Source organism: Fundulus heteroclitus, chromosome 6 (assembly GCF_011125445.2).
Source record: "Fundulus heteroclitus isolate FHET01 chromosome 6, MU-UCD_Fhet_4.1, whole genome shotgun sequence".
In the NCBI taxonomy this organism is placed as follows: domain Eukaryota; kingdom Metazoa; phylum Chordata; class Actinopteri; order Cyprinodontiformes; family Fundulidae; genus Fundulus; species Fundulus heteroclitus.
Window position 1 is genome coordinate 32,995,636 of NC_046366.1, and position 17,466 is coordinate 33,013,101.

Below are 17,466 nucleotides of genomic sequence, written 5' to 3' on the forward strand. Positions count from 1 at the left end.
GTACAAAAACACGACTGCTGGGTTATTTGGCCTCGTTCAACTAGGTGTGTGTGTGTGTGTGTGTGTGTGTGTGTGTGTGTGTGTGTGTGTGTGTGTGTGTTTGTCGGCACCATGTGTCCCTGTGATCCGTCCAGGATTTAAACCACCAGTGAGCGGAAGAGATTGGCACCGGTTCGCCCTTAAACGGTTCTCCAAGGCAGCGGCCCTCAAACTGGGGTCCCCGGACCCCCGGGGGTCCGCGAACCACGGGTTGGGGGTCTGTGAAACACATGTAGTTGGGCCTGAGGAGGCGCTGCTGAGGATGTCGGGGTTGAGCTAAAACTTAGACAAACTAAGTAACACAGTAACACCAATATTTAACTCCGCCCACTTCATCAAGTAAGGTAGAAGCCCAATCAGCTAAAATCAGGAAGTGTGACAACAGTTACATCGACAATGAGGATCTAATCACCAAATCTCTAATATTAGGTGTTTTTATATATATATTTTAAAACATACATAAGTCCTAATGTATTTAACAGTACAAACGGCTGTTTAAAAAATACTATCAGCATGAGAAATCTAAAGGGGTCCTTACCGCTGCTAAAGGGTCCCTGGCCACGAAAAGTTTGAGCACCCCTGCTCTAAGGAAATATCTGTGAGCGAGCTGATCCTTTGGTGATTATTAGTTATCTTGTCTGTTGCTTAAAGATGTTTTCTAAGGTTGTAACAGCTACAACCTCATTTAAGATGCATTCTTTTAATGGACTACTTTTTTTTTTTTTTAAATCAGTAACTTAAAACCTGACGGAGTTTGTGGTACATAAACTGACACTGTGCGGTACAGACGCGTGTTCTGACGCTAAATAACACTGATTAATGACGTTTAACTGAACCAGAAGGTCATGAATATGAGTGATTTAGTTTATTTTTTGCACATTTAATTCATTCCCTCCAACCAGGAGTGAATTAATGTTAATATTTTTGTGTCCAAATCTTGGTTTTAATGACGCAGCGTTTACCAATCAGAAACCTGGCTGTTCTTCTCTATGTGTGCGTTGTTAGTAACGAGTCCAGGTCTCGTGTCAGTTTTCTCTGCTCTACAGCTCTTCTTTGGATTACACGGTTTGTTTGAATACATGAACTAAAAAATTGTCTTTCAACTAAAAATTTGAAGTTAATTTCAAACGCATTGATTCAAACAGCAGAAACCGTCATTTAAACGTGTTTTCCTGAGCCTTTTTCAGCGTATGCTAGCCTGAAGTTATTCATCACCGATTTGCGAGGCTGCAGTTTGTGTGACAATGTGATGTTTTAAAGGTGTGCAAAACACTAAAAATGAATAAATATTATTTAAATACTTCTGTAGCTCGTTTTTTTTTTTTTTTTTTTTAAGTTGTAGTGCTGTACAAGAAAGCCGAGTTTGGTGTTGAGTTTAATTGTAAACCAGGGTTGCTGGAGAGCCTTTGCCACGTCAAGTTGTCTCCGTCCTTCAATGCTAATATCCTGCAATTTCTAGAGGCATCCCTCCTCCGACACTCCTGGATTAAATGGCTACATCCCTTCATCAACGTTTTATTCAGAGGTCTGGTAGCAAAACGTTCTCCCCTGATTTAGGACACGTAGGATGATATTAGTTGTAAGACAGCCACTACTGGAATAAAAAAGCCTGAAGGAACCCCGTATTGTAGATCCTGGGAACATCCTGAGCCTCCGAGTGTTTAATTTCAGGAGAACAAGATGCAAGCCACAGCCAGATTGATGTAAGCATCTGCACTTTGTTGCCATCCGCATAGAAATCATAACTCCACCCCAAAAAGGTCACTAAAAATAAGTAAAATTATCTTGAAATTAACGTATTTCTCCTTGATTTGAGCAGGTAAATAAGATTATTTGCCAATGGAAGGGCAATATTTTTACCCCTAAAATAAGATAATTATAATATAATATACTGAACTTGAAATAAGACAATGGAGATGAGTTGTTCCTATTTCAAGTGTAAAAAACCTTATTCCATTGGCAAACAATCTTATTTACCTGTTCAAATCAAGAAAAAATACTCTCATTTCAAGAAATACTTTCTTATTTTTTGTTCTGTTTTTGCAGTGTGAAAACAAAAAAAAAAAGCACAGAAATGTAAATAAAAACCTTAAAGGGACCAACGACCAAGTATTCCTCCCAGAGGTACACTAATGCTGAGCTGAGCTGTTTATATTCCCTCACAAAAATCCTAAACCACTGTGCTGGACACAAAAATCCACGGAAATAAATTGCTGCTGAGGCCTGGGGTCTCGTTCTGGCTCCAGATGTCTGGAAGATGCACCTAAGGGGCTTCCAGGATGTTTCCTGTTTGAAAACCGGACTTCTTTCAGGCTCCACTCCCAGCTCACCTGGGATGACGGAGCTCATCGCCTTATTTCTAAGGCTGAGCCCAGCCTCCGTACATAAAAAGCTAATTTCACCCACTCTTATCAATGACTTGGTTTTGTCGGTCATGATTGGCGTCTCATCACTATGGTGAGACAGGAACGTAGATGAACCGATGCAAGTTTGTTTTCTTCCTTTTGGCGCATCTCTTTCTTCACCGTGACAAACCAGAGCAGAGGCGACACGATAAGAAATACTTTGACTGCAAAAAGGGAACTAAAAGTAAGTGAAATTTTCTTTAAATCATTGTATTTTTCCTTGATTTGAGCAGGTAAATAAGACTATTTTTCCAATGGAATAAGATTTTTGCACTTACAATAGGAACAATTCATCTCTAAAATAAGATAATTAGATTTCCTGCACTTGAAATAAGACGATGGAGATGAATTGTTCCTATTGTAAGTGCAAAAATCTTATTCCATTGGCAAATAGTCTTATTTACCTGCTCAAATCAAGGAAAAATACAGTGATTTAAAGAAAATTTCACTTACTTTTAGTTCCCTTTCTGCAGTGTTTATTGTCCTACAACGGAATCATCCAGGGTTAGGACAGCTGCAAAAAAAAAAACAATACACCAGATTAGTAATCTGATCCACCTGTCTGTGTACTTCTCCAGCCTAGCATCACTCATCTAAAGTCACTATGTGACCCCCATCAAGCTATCGAGCTCCCATCGCCGTTGGTGCCCTTCCCAGACATACTCCACCCTTATTGCAAATGTTTTGTTTTTTTATTATTAAGAGCAACATTCCAGCCTCTATTTGAGAAGCATGTGTGTAATAATTTGAGAAACCTGCTTAGATTTGTGGTAATAAGAATTCAAATGAATATGGAAATAGATGTAAGTCCACTGAAGCAGTGACTGTGATGTCAGGAGAGCGGGAAGTAAAGGCGAGGTGTTGATCAGAAGCCTTTTTGAAGTCCGGCCTTGGTTTTCCTCTCTTCAGTCGACACCTAGACTCGAAATATTTTGGAGTATTTGCTCAATAACAGAGGGTGAAAAAAGGCTGCGGCTGCTCTGCAGCGCTGCTGAGACCACATCAAGGGAAGACTGCATGTATGTTTGATTTCCCCCACCCTCGATAAATAAAGTTTGTTTTGGATCCTTTGACGTTAACCTGCAGTGCCTTTAGGGTAAAAATCAGGAATAAAGCTCCTAATTATGTTCCCTTTAAAATAATGAGCTCTGAGGAGAAAACTGAGAAAATAAAAGTCGTCCCTTCAGGTCATTATTTTGTCAAATTCTATTTAAAACACAAAGAAATATAATGTACATCTTCAGAGAGCTGCCTCTTGTTCAAGTTTAATTCAGTTAAATTTGTTGATATGGCTGCAATTTACAACACAAAGTCAATTCAGCAGAATTACACAGACAGATTAAAACGTTTTCTATCAAAGGAAATCCAGCAGATTGCTTCAGGTCATTGTATTTAGGTTTCTTAACACAGATTAATATATTAACACTAGGCAGTTTTAGCAGCAAAAGGCTCAGTCAACAGTTCTATTGCCGATAATATTTTTTGGTGACTGAATATTCTTTATGTAAAACTTAAAATTAATAAATTAAAGTCACAGGGCTCAAATTTTGAGAGGTTCATGCGTAACGCTGGTTTTTGACCAGCAGGTGGAGCCAGAGATTAATAAGAGGGCAGTCAAGTGCCATACACGGGCGCATGCGCACTCACAAAAACACGCAGGTGAAACCAGATTTTCTATGCTTGCTGTCTCCTTCCTGCTTCATGGAGGAATAATTGACTTTGTTGTTTTCATTATCCCCGGACAAAGCTGGAATCATGTAATCCGCTGGGATTAAATTCCTATTAATCCCAGTGGTCCGGCTCCTAAATCACTCCTTCTGATGCTTTCAGTGCTTATTTAGGAAAAATCTGACTCGTTTCCAGACATTTAGACTTTTGCAATGTATTAAACACACATATGGGTTTCCTTAGTTAGGAAACTTTTTGAAGAATCTGTATGATTTGAGTTTTTAAAGTGCCTTGAGATGATATGTGTTGTGAATTGGCGCTACATACATAAAATTTAATTGAATTGAATATTGAGTTTATTAAAGTAACCTAAAACAGACACTAATTGACCCCCCTCTGAAACTGAAGCGTATCCTCCAATTAAAGATGGTAAATTTAGCATCTTCACAACTAAATCCCTAAATAAAATATAGTGCATTATTGTGTGAACCCAGTTTCTTTGCATAAGGAAAACTTTTATTATGAGTATGCGGCATCAAGGTGGATTCTGATCTTCTGTGGGCAGTGGAGGTTTTTCATATTGGTCATGGGGCACTTGCCCAGGGCAACAGTAAAAAAAAAGCAGGGTGGGGGGTTTGCTTTTATCCCTGTTTAGTCTTTGGGAAGTGGGTGCATCTACTTTGTGATGAGAATAGAAAAACTACAGTGTTTAATGTGCTTTGTGGGGATGCACTGTTTTTTTTTTCTAAATCTCATCCCAGAAAAGATGATTTTTAGCATTTTAATTGGTTAGAGAGCGGCAAAAGAAGGAGGAGCTTGCCCAGTTGACATTTCATGCAAAACAACCACCACAGTCTGCAAGGTTCAATCAAGTCTTGGCAGGATCACACCCATGTGATCCTGCTTCTTCCACACCTTAGCCATTAATCTGGAAGCCAATTAAACAATTCTTCTCCTGTGTTCCATCCAAGATTTATATCTAAACGACAATTGCTTGTTTCCCGCTAAAATTGGTGCAGTCGTCCTGCAACCTTAGCAGAGAAACCAGCACTAAACCATGTTTCCACCTCACTGCGTCCCTGTGGCGTTAACGTTTGCGTCATACTCAGCAGGTCAACATGATGCCACGGAGCTCGGTTTATAGGTCCCGTCTGACTACAGCAGTTTATTTTAGCCTTCTCTGAGTGATTCAGACGTTCACTTGCTGATCTAAGAGGGTAAAGCCAGTTCAATCCATTATAGTATAGCGTGTGACCGCATTCTATTCGTGAGACAATCGGTTGTTTCAGTGCAGTTTTTTCATCTCTTGTGTTCATATTTAAGTTGGAGTAAAACGTGTCTAAAACTTTAACTCATTTAACTGTTTATGTGCGTATTACATTCCCTGATGAACAATAAAAAACATATTTTGATCTTTGTTTCCTCTTTCACACCCAGCGGCGTCTCCAGAGGTGGGTAGAGTAGCCAGAAACTCAAGTAAGAGTGGCACTAATTCAACATATTTTTCCTCAAGTCAAAGTAAAAAGCACCCAGCCAAGAAATTATTAAGAGTAAAAAAGTAAGTAAAAAAAAAAGTAAATAAGTAAAAAAATAAAATAATAATAAATTAAATAATAAATAAATAAAATATTAATAATACCAAGATAAATAAGTAAAAAAGAAGAAAAAATAGGTAAGAAAAAAGTAAAAAAAAAAAAAAAAAAGGTAAAGGTAAGAAGGCTATTCAAGAGCTGAGTAAATATTTATAACAACTGATTTAATATTGACGAATATTGCCAGTTGGTCAGGCAAAAACATTATTTTAACCACTAACATAAAAACCTAGTAACAAATTCAGGCAGAAGAAACACTTTTCTAAACAATGTTTTTCCAACATAAAACCTATGAAACCAAGCAGGTAATGTACATAAAGCAAGTTGAGACACTGTAAAGTACTTCCAATAACGATATCTACCGTTTAGTGTACGTTCATTTGACCTGTAAATGGTGAAAACACCATGACAACAACAAAACTAGTGTAAAAGCAAGAAGTTTCACCTTCATATAAACTGTAGATGTTGGTCTCTCTGGTGCATTTTTGGTTGAAACAAGTCTGTTCTTTATCCAGATGAAGTTCATCCTGCTGTGTCTCCAGGGACTTTAGGGAGTACGAGCTCTGAAAACGTGCGGATGGACTTTCTGAACATGTTTTCATCCACTTTCTTTTTTTTTTTTTCTATTTGAAGGTGCTTGCAATGTTTCTCACATTTCCTCCCACGGAACTCAGGGCTGAACCCTTCATTGGTAAAATTGTACTTTTCCAATAGGGATTGCTTCATTTCCTGTTGCAAGCATGCTTTGCTGCTGCGGATCATTACTCAACATTACCACGAGTCTCCTGCTCTTCAGGGATTTCAGGCTGTTTGCATGTCTGACTGGCTCCACAAACATCCAGCGTTGGAAATTTCCATGTTTTACATGTTTTCCCGCTCCAACGTCCTAATGAAAGCAGTGGATCAGTACCAGGCCTGTGCAGAACTTGGTGACAGTCGTTCAGCCATTTAATTTAGGGAGCTATCTAACAGTGGGTCACTGGGCCCTTAGGGACAGAGGTTGGTCCCCCCCTTGGATGTAAATTTGGGGCCTGTTGGCTTCCTCCACTGGTGGTTTCCACATTTATTATGCCAAAATACAAAAACCTTTCAAGGTCCAGTCAGGTTTTTAGCCTCGCTGTATTCATGTATGTTATGGGCGGTTGGACTGAAACGGTAATTTCCCTGTGGGATTATTAAAGTATATCTGATCTGATTCATATGCGGTGGTTAGGAGTTTCGATGTGAAACCTGGGAAAAAAAGATGGAGGAGGGTTGTATGAAACTTCTTAGAGAATGAGATTAAGAAAAATGCAGCTTTTTATACTCACTTTACCCTTTTCAGACCAGGAAAACGCTTGAATGAAACTGCACACTTTTCCAGACGAGAAGTCGGTCAGTAGATGTCAACAGGTGGCACCAAACACAAGAAGACGACAGACTGGATTTTAGGAAAGCTGCAGCCGTCCACCTTGACAGCTTATTGATGAGTGATCCTGACGACCCAAACGCGACAGCGGAACAACCAGCTGCTGAAAAACGAAACAAATGGGTCTAACAGACCTAATGAGCAGATCTGTGTAATAGCTGGAAAGCCCAAAGACTGCATCTGCTTCCCTTGTTGACAGGAAAGAGATGGTAGCATCAAAGAGGGGTTTGGTGGAGTAGTTGCAGGTCGTCAGTGTGGTAGGCAGGAATTTGCACTGAATTCAACCTACTTGGAGTAGCTGCTAGCTTGTCTTCTTCTTGAGAAATATAAATGTAGTTTACTGCTGGTATTATTGGACCTCACAGCAGCATTTGATACCGTCGATCACCCCATTCTGTTAGAGCGCTTGGAAAATCGGGTCGACCTTTCTGGTAGAGCACTCGACTGGTTTAAATCCTACTTAAAGGACAGGGACTTGTTTTGTCAGTAGGTAACTTTACATCAGAAATGACAAATATCACATGTGGGGTTCCCCAAGGGTCCATCTTGGGTCCCCTCCTATTGAATATCTACATGCTCCCTCTTGCTCAGATAATAAAACACAACATCAGCTACCATAACTATGCAGACGACACACAGCTCTACATCAACATGTCACCAGATGCTTAGTTCAGGTGCTTAGTAATTGCCTAGAAGAAATCAATGCATGGATGTGCCAAAAGTTTCTTCAATTGAATAAAAACAAAACTGAAGTAATAATATTTGGACCAATAGAGGAAAGATCAACAGTTAGCTCACAGCTTCAGCTGCTTCAGCTAGAAACCACTAATCTGGCCCGAAATCTGGGAGTAGTGATGGACTCAGACCTGAACCTCCAAAAGCATCTAAAGACAATTACAAGGTCAGCTTTCTATCACCTGAGGAACATTTCCAGGATTAAAGGACTGATGTCTCAGAAGGATCTGGAAAAACTAATCCATGCGTTTATATTTAGTAGAATTGATTACTGCAACTGGTGTTTTCACAGGTCTGCCTACAAAGTGGATCAGACAGCTGCAGCTGATCCAGAACGCTGCTGCCCGCGTCCTCACTAAGACTAAGAAAGTAGAGCACATAACCCCAGTTCTAAAGTCCTTACACTGGCTCCCTGTATCTTAGAGAATAGACTTTAAAATACTTCTGTTAGTCTATAAATCCCTAAATGGCTTAGCACCTAAATACATCACAGACTTGTTATCAGTGTATCAACCCTCCAGACCACTCAGGTCTTCTGGCTCCAGCCTGCTCTGCAGAACCAGAACCAGAACTAAACAAGGAGAAGCAGCATTTAGTTCCTATGCTCCACTTATCTGGAACAAACTTCCAGAAAATTGTAAACGTGTTGAAAATTCCTTTAAATCACGGTTTAAAGATTTATTTAGTAGCCTTTAATAGTTAATGTTGAAGTTTTTAGTCCGTGTCCGTTATCTTGACCTGGTCCTACTATTCCTCTGTTTTCTTTGTTCTGCTCATGGACAGCACTTTGAATTGTCCCGTTACTGAAATGTGCTCTACAAATAAACCTGCCTTTACCTTTTTGAAGGTAAAATACTGATTCATAACTACGCCAAAAAACACCTCACCCAACATATTTTAATGTCCAAGATTTTTTTGGTGGCTTGATTTGTTTCAGATGGCAAAAATAATGCATAACCAATTATTTTACCAAAGGACAATTCAGAGCAAAATTAAACTACCTCATCATGCAGCAGCTTACAAAAGTATTAGTGACTCATAGTTTTGCAATCATTTTTATATTTTAATTTTTCCAACAAACTGCAATATGTTTTATTTGGATTTTACATGTCTGAGTGTTAGACAGTACCTAAGGATAAAGAGGAAAAACAAGGAGCCATGATTTCATTTTTTTGCTGTATGTTCTTACCAGGTTGGCTCATCTAAAAGCTGTCTGGACTTTGACTAGACCACTCCAACACACCGTCCCTGGCTGCAGGTTTAGGGTCGTTGTCCTGCTGGAAGTGGACCAATCTCAGGCCTGCAGAACGTCCCTGAATCCAGCGTCCATCAACTCACTGGATTTTATTTATGGGTAACCGTGTAAAAAAAAATGGCAGCACACAAAAAACCCCACCTATGTAGATTTTTACTTGTAAAGGTTGAAACTTTTTTTTCTGGTTCCTTTCAGTTGGCCACTACGTGCTTTGTGCCAACGCGTTTTATCAAATTCCTACTAAAACACGTTGAGCTCTGCAGGTTTAACGTGATGAAACATTAAAGAGTTCAAGGAGTTTTTAAATGTCACAACCAACAACATGCATGCCTTTATCCTGATGTGCTGCTGGGATTATTGAACAATTGATTTATTTGGGCCCTTTGTGTCAGAATGGAAGCATAAAAACAACCAGTCAACCTGATCGTCCTTTAGGACTCATCCGCTGTAAGGATGCTGCCACCGTGGATCTGTTGTCTGCTGACCAGACGGCGAGGAAAAGTAAAAATCAGAAGTTTGTCCTGCTGTGCTCGGCTTTAAACCTAACCTGAGCTCTAAGCCCCAACCACAGGCCAGGGAACGAGGCATCCATCAGGTTTAGATGTGCTGAAGACAGGAGAGCATCTATGAAAAAATTATAAAGTGGCAGGATAGCAGCTGTGGAGGACTGGCCTCAGATGCCTCAGATTCAGACCCTCGCACAGAAAACTCTTCAAATGGTCCAACTGAATTAGAATCTGGCTGCTACTTTCCTTCTGGCGAAAACTTCAGCAACGCCTAAACTACATCTACAACTTTAATTGGCGAGCAGCGGCTTTCAGCTGGTCTTCATCAGCGCCGTCTTATTTAAACTGCAGCATCCCCCCACATAAAAAATTAATAAAAAAATTATGAAAGAGCCGGTTAGAAATCCTTTACAGGGTTCCCACACCTTGGTGAACATCAAATTCAAGGACCTTTCCAGGACCAATTTCCTCAAATTCAAGGACCACACGTGGCATTTACCTACTGTGACCGCTGAATAGTTTATATTTTAATACAATGCAAATTCAATAAAAGACTAAACGGCACAGAAGTTGTTGGGTCAGAAGCAATGGAAGAAAATAGACTTAATTTATAGCCTACATTGATATTGATCATATTCATAGCCTACATTTATATCCACAGTACATGGCTATGCCATACTACATTACATATAAGATGTACATTAGCCTACCGCTTCATGGAATTTTATGGAAAAAAGTGCAGCGTTGAGATGTTCAGAATTATATCAATTTGTTTCACTTACTTTCATCTTTGATTAAGCTAGTTTTTGACTTTGACTCTGAAAAGTAGCTAAATATAGCGACAAAGTCGCTGAGTTGGCAACACTGCGTGAATGTAACCTATTGGACGCTCGTAGGCCTAAACCGTAGCCTAGCAACTAATGAAGAGCGAACGTACTTTTACAAATTAAGTCTGCGGAATCAACATAATTTTAAAAGATCGTGTGGTAGTAAAATAATGACACGAGTTGTCATCCGTGTGAACTTTCAACCCCACAAAAAAATTGAAGGACTTTCAAGGACAAGGTGTTTTTCAAGAACTTTCAAGGGCCTTGAATTTATTTTTTCAGATTCACAAACTTTTAAGGATTTCAAGGACCCATGGGAACCCTGCCTTTAACTATCACTGCAAAAACAGAACTAGAAATAAGTAAAACTTTCTTAAAATAAGTGTATTTGTCGTTGATTTGAGCAGGTAAATAAGATGATCTGCCAATGGAATAAGATTTTTGCATTTAATATGGGAACAACTCATCTCCATCATCTTATTTCAAGTGCAGGATGTCTAATTATCTTATTTTAGGGGTCAAAAAACTCATTCCATTGGCAGATAATCTTATTTACCTGCCCAAATCAAGGATCTATACACTAACTTTAAGAACATTTTACATATTTTTAATTCGGTTTTTGCAGTGAAGCGACATCAAAGTCTGGAGGTTCATAAGACCACTGAGCAGCTAAAATAATTTCATACAATACAGCTCAGATTTGGGTTCTCATAAAAAAGTGCTACAAGCATCACGTTTAGAGTGATTGTCTAAAACAAGACAGAATGTCAACTTTTTCATCAACTTTCCTTCTGAAATCTGATGGCAGCAGCAAGGGAGTGCCTAGTTTCCCCAAACTATCCAGACCAACAAGCGTGCAGTCCGTCCCGAAACTAAAGACAAAAACAAAACAAAAAAACAAAACAAAAGAGACGCTGGTCGAAACACATAATGCCCTGGATTTTTATTTCATTTTGTGACAATTCAAAAGGATTTCTTTTTGTGTGTGTGTGTGTGTGTGTGTGGAGGGAGGAGGGGGGGGGGGGGGGGGGTGGTCGGGTCTACAAAAAACAAACAGGAAACAAAGTTATGAATCAAAGTGGGCCACTGGAATGGGCATTGGGATTGTGGTACAGACAAAGAAAAACTACAAGTAGCCTTGTTCAGTACCAAACTCTTCACAGAAGAGAGCACATTTTTTTTTAGGTTTTTATTTTGTCCCAAATGAAGGCACCCGATAGCATGTGGTTCATGGCCTTTCAGCCTTCAGGATAGCTTTTCTTTTTTTTTTTTTAAGGTAGAGAAAACGTCTGATTTTTTTTCTTCAATTCATACATGTTTGTCATTACATAGAGGCTGGAATGATAAATGTCAGTTACTGCATTTTTTAAACTCCCTTATATATATATTTATATATAGATAGATATTTATATATATATTTTTTAGAGCAACAAGTAACAAAAGAATGAAGTTTTCCATGAGCAAATTTAAAAAAAAAAAAAAAAAAAAAAAAAAAGGGGGTGGGGGTGATACAAAAATATTTATTAAAAAAATTATAAGGAGAGATGTGTAAAAACAAAGAAAAAAAAATGAGGCCGTCTAGCAGAAACCAAACGGCAAAAAAAAAAAAAAAAAAAAAATTATACAAAAGCAGCATCAGTCAATTAGAACAAATCATATAGTGCTTAGATACGTCAGAAGCAGCAAAGTCTTCTGGGAAAGTCTTCATCCCAATTGTTTTGTTGCTCGTCTCAGGAATAAAAAGTGAATGGAAGAGCTTTGTGGCGACTGAAGCTGATGCCAAGCGGCGCTGCGATTCGATGCGACAACCGGGGGGGAACCACGCTCCATGTTTAAAAAAAAACAAATATATGTTGCTAGACACCGACTACAGCATGGGGCACCGGTGAGAGGTACAGTGTATTTAAAATTTAACAGAAAAAGTATGACATGATGGGGCGGGTGGGTGGGGGGGGGGCAGGGTGGAGATAACTTTTTGTAAACACGGCACAATAAATAGATCCAACAGCAGGTTCTGCACCATGCATGTGAAGACATACTTTTCTGTGGTACAACTTTCGCTCCTCGGATTTGCACCAGTCGCAAGTTTGTCGTTTTCTCTTTTCGTCTTGTTTTTTTTTTTTATTATTCTTTTTAACTTTATATCTCGAGTGCAAAACATCACAAATGAACGATTCTGTATTCAAGTAATGTTATATACAAGAACGGGCGGGGGTGGGGGGGTGGGGAAGGGAGGTGGATATTACAAATATGCAGTACTGTACATAGAATTGCCATATTAAGAATTTACAGACGATCTCTTATCAACAGTAACAAACGGGGAAATACGGGAGGGGCGGGCAGAAGAAAGAATAATTTGTACGAGACGGGCATTGCAATTAAGTCCCAAAAACGGTCGCCGGACACCCAACCTTGCCGTGCTCATTCAGCCACCACTTGCATTCACGACTAACAAATGATGCATAGCACCTAAAAAAAAAAAAAAAAAAAAGAAAGAAAAAAGGAAACGGACGACGCCGGGCGGCGCTTCCCTCGCAGCGGCGGGCCGGAGGCTACGTGACCTCCATGGCCAGTGTGTTCTCCGACAGACTGTTCAGTGCTGGCTGGTCTTGTTCGAGGTTCTCCCTGAAACGAGACAAATGGCGTTAGCTTCAGGGTTCAGATCCTTTTATAGATGTTATAACGGGGATAAACAGTAAGCTGGGTTTCAGAGAAAATAAAGTACAGACGGATAAAGTTGTGATCTCCTGGGTTAAAATTAGTGTCGCACCGATACCGATACCACCATTTTAGTGCTAAAATGGTGGTATCGGTATCGGCAAGTACCAACAAATAGGCACCGATACCATTTTGATGTTTGTATGTCACTTGAACGCAGCTTTCTCTCTCCCGACTAGTATTATACATGTTATATAAGTTCATGAAAGTTGCACTATTTTGGCATTTGAGAGCCAAAACTCGGTTTAAAAGAGATTATTCAATTATTAATGTAATCTTACTGTTGCGCTACTATTATACGTGTTATAATTTCACGAATGTTGCACTATTTTGGCTTTTAGATTAGATTAACTTTATTGTCCCAAAGGAAATTTAATTTGGGTTACAGACTCCGGCTGCTGCATAGTCCAAACTATGCGTCACACTGCATTCACACATAAAACAGTACTATAAAAATTCCATTATAAGACAATACATACATAAAGGAGCATGTTACATTATTTTCACAGTAAAAATTTGAAGAGAAAAAAAAAAATAATGATGATAAATAAATAAAGATGTATAAAAACCGTTCTTTAAAAAAAGTCTGTTTTTGAGAGCCAAAACTCAGGGTTTAAAAGAGATTATTCAATTATTAATGTAATTTTACTGTCTTACTGTTGCACTACTATTATACATGTTATAATTTCACGAATGTTGCACTATTTTGGCCTTTGAGAGCCAAAAGTTTATTCAACTATTGTCACTCATTCCAGGTAGGCAATAAAAAGTTCTACTACCCTAAGTAGTATGCAGTTCTTCATATATATACACATACACATCAATTTAAAACAGATGGTATCGGTATCGGGGCCAAAAATGGCATCGGTGCAACACTAATTAAAACGTTACGGCTGTGCAAACATGAGGAAAGCCTTTCAGCTCCTTTATGCTGAGAACGGAGCGACAGGTGGAGGAGTTAAACATGGAGGAGTTAAACAAATCTTAGATAAACACGGTTTATCTAACATTTATGGCAGCACTACACCTTCACCATGATCGTTTTTTTTCCCTAATTGATGAATTTGATCTTAATTAAGCTCATAATTAAACTACCGGCCGTCTTTACTGCGTGACTCTGGCTCGTTCTCAGACTCTGACTGAACAGCTTCTGATGAGGAAATATTAACTGGTGTTTATAATAAAGTTAACAGACGGGAACAAGTTAAAGATCCTACAATAAAATCTCACTGGTTAACAAATTTTTGTAAGAAAACCAGCTAAATGTTTTTGAATACAGATCAAGCTGTAATCCTGCAGTTTCTGCCTCTGACAGACCTCAGAGTAGGGAGGTCTGCATCGCGGTTCTTCTGTCCCGAAGCTTAAAGTCTAAAAAAAACGTGCTTCCAGTTGCATCATGGGACTTTTGGGCCCACATTCAAACACCAACACACTCGTCATAGAAACATCTCTTCAGGAAAGCCGCCTCGCTTGTTCTCGAGACGTCATCTGGAACTATTCTGCGATTGGTCAGAAACAAGAAGTGGGCGTGGCCACCACGCTACTAACCACAGTGGGAGGGGCCTATGAGGGCTTTTCTGAAATCATTCTGTTGCTGTTGGGAGCCTGAAGAGAAGATGAACGTCTCTCGGTTGTAGCGGAGCAGACCTTAATTTTAAAGTTATTTTGACTGAGCCGACTAAAAGACAAAAAACACTAAAGATTCTGCTTTTTATTTTATTTTAAGAGAACAAAAACATAAAAGATTCTCAGCTTCTAAGAAGTTAAAATCTCATCCTGATCTCATGAATTCGATATTGTGGAACTTATCTAGTAACCTGGATGCGTCCTTTGTAAAATAAAACATCAGACGGCTACGTGGCCACAAGCCACCAAGACGTTTGTTTTACTGCAATTAGTTTATGTTTTCATGCAGTTTGTGTTTTTCCCAAAAGAATAAAGTCTAAAGTCGTGTTTTGTCTGATGAAACCTCTCAGCTCTGGCATCAAAGCGGTTGTTTAGTGAAGCTAAACGTTTTTTTTTTCTCTGCTGGCATTTTCACACTGAAGCATTTTTAAAAGTTCTCGACTGTAGAGGAAATATAACTAGTATTTTATTTTTTGGGTTCTTTTAGCTCCACAAATGTCAAAGTTTTTTTTTTTTGCTCCTTTACAGGGTGCTTGCTCTTTTTTCAAATTAAAATTCCAGACTTTTTCCAGACTTTGTTAAAACTGATTTTTTTCCCAAGACCTTAACTTTATGTACTTGTATACTTGTGTGCCTACTGCCTACTTCATTGGTTGAGATTGTACAAACTGTTTATTAGAAATTTTAATTTTTATAGGCTAGTATTCAATGAACAAATGCATTATTCACAGTAAATTATGCTTTTACTGATGAAAACGTTTCAAAACATGAAAATCACAAGTACATGAATTTCACATCAAACAAGTTTTTGATTCCATTAGGCTAATACAGTACGTGACCAGTTAGTAAAATTATAGTTTTATAGCCTACCTTTCTATTTCTCATTTCACAATGCCTTTGAGCATACTGTAAAATTCTACCATACATTTTTTCCCATACTTTAAGACTTTCACACAATTCAAGACTTTTCAAGGTCTGGAAAACAGTGTTTCAATATTCCATACTTATTAAGACTTTCAAGACTTGCGCAAGCACCCTGATTTACCTACAAATTTCAAAACATCCAAAAAAAAAAAAAACAACTGCTTTTTATTTAAAATTGGCCAAATCAGAAGTTGGATCTTTACAAAAAAAAATAAAGTCAAATACAGGTAAAAAGTGAAATAAAGACGCACTTAAAATAGGAACAACTCATCTCAATCATCTTATTTCAAGTGCAGGATGTCTAATTATCTTATTTTAGGAGTCAAAATACTCATTCCATTGGCAAATCATCTTATTTACCTGCTCAAATCAAAGACAAATACACAAATTTTAAGAACATTTTACTTATTTTTAGATCCGTTTTTGCAGTGCAGTGAAGGTTTTCTCCCCACCTGCGGCGTTTTTCCTCACCTGGGCACCAGGTCCAGCGGAGAGGCGGAGGCCGTGGCCACCTTGGGTTTCTGACAGTTGGCGGTGGCTGCGTGGGCGAGCTTTAAGGCGGATGTCGACATGGTGGTGCTCAGCGTGCGGGGGGCGTGGATGCGCTTGCCGGCGGGGATTCCCAGACGGAGGTTGTTGTTTCCAAGCAGGACCTGAGTGGCGGCGGCGGCGTTGGTGCTAGTGGCGTTGGCGGGGTGGGCTGTGCCGTTGTTACTGGTGGCGGAGCTGAGGCTGGTGGAGCAGGGGTGGAGCAAGGCGGGCGTCTGGGTGGTGGTGGGGGGAGCCGGGGCGGCGGGGGACGGGGACGCTGTGCTGGAGAGCGGCAAGCCCTTATAGACACCTGAGGTGGAGGTGGACGGAGAAAGGAGGGGTTTGGAGATGGTGTAGGAATTATTAACCGTCTTTAGGGAAAAATACATCAATACACCTTTTTTAAAAGGATTAAAAAATGTTTTAGAGCCATAAAATGTTTTATTAATATTAACACCAAGTCAAATTCCTTGTAAGTGCAAACCTACTTGGCAATAAACTTGATTCTGATCATTTGAGTGATAATTTTTTTCCAATCCTTCTCATTTCTTTTTCATAGTGTAGCTAAAATGTATTTTTATTTTTTCCACCCTTTAATGATTTTATTTTTAGATTTTCATAATTATGCCTTTAAAACTAGACCAATCTGTTGCTCAAGATGCGCTTTAAAAACATCATCACTGCTGCAGGATTTCTGCTTCCCCTCCGTTTACTGGGGTTTAAAGCCCGGAATAAGTTCAGCATCTGTTCTTTTACACAAAATAAAGTTATTTTTTCCTTCTCCCGCGTTTTGTAAAGCTACGCATTTGTTTTGCCCATAAATGGATTCCTTAACCACTTATTTAGTGAAGCCAGACATTTTTTCTCCACCAGCATTTTCACACTGAAACATTTAAAGTTCTCCAAATTTTATAACTAGCTCTAGCATTTTATTTTTGGGTTCTTTTAGCTTCAAAAACTGGATTTATATCAGTTTTCCTCCTCATCTACAAATTTCAACACAACACAGACAGCTGTTTAAAATTGTACAAAAATGAGAAGTTGGATCTTTAAAAAAATCTGATGTTTGTAAAGTGAAATACAGTAAAAAAAGTGAAATAAAGACAGTTTAGTAAAGGTTTACTGGGGTTTAAAGCCCTAAATAAGTTCAGCTTCTGTCTACTAAATATAAAGTATTCGTTTTTCTTCTCCCGTGTTTTGTAAAGCTACGCATCTTCAGACATGTGAGGTTC

At 39.0% G+C, this 17,466-nt stretch overlaps 1 protein-coding gene across 2 annotated transcripts in view; it reads right to left on the reverse strand.

Annotated features, from left to right (window-relative positions):
- Positions 1-12,399: 12,399 nt before the first annotated feature.
- The window catches only part of LOC105930931 (enhancer of polycomb homolog 1), a 44,012-nt gene continuing 38,945 nt past the window's right edge, over positions 12,400-17,466 (reverse strand). For both annotated transcript variants that reach the window (XM_036138629.1, XM_036138628.1), the window contains 2 exons: positions 16,175-16,544; positions 12,400-13,060 (listed from right to left, as the gene is read on the reverse strand). In XM_036138629.1, coding sequence (XP_035994522.1) covers positions 12,988-13,060; positions 16,175-16,544 — 443 coding nt within the window. In that variant the 3' untranslated portion in view covers positions 12,400-12,987. The remainder of the gene's footprint in view (positions 13,061-16,174; positions 16,545-17,466) is intronic.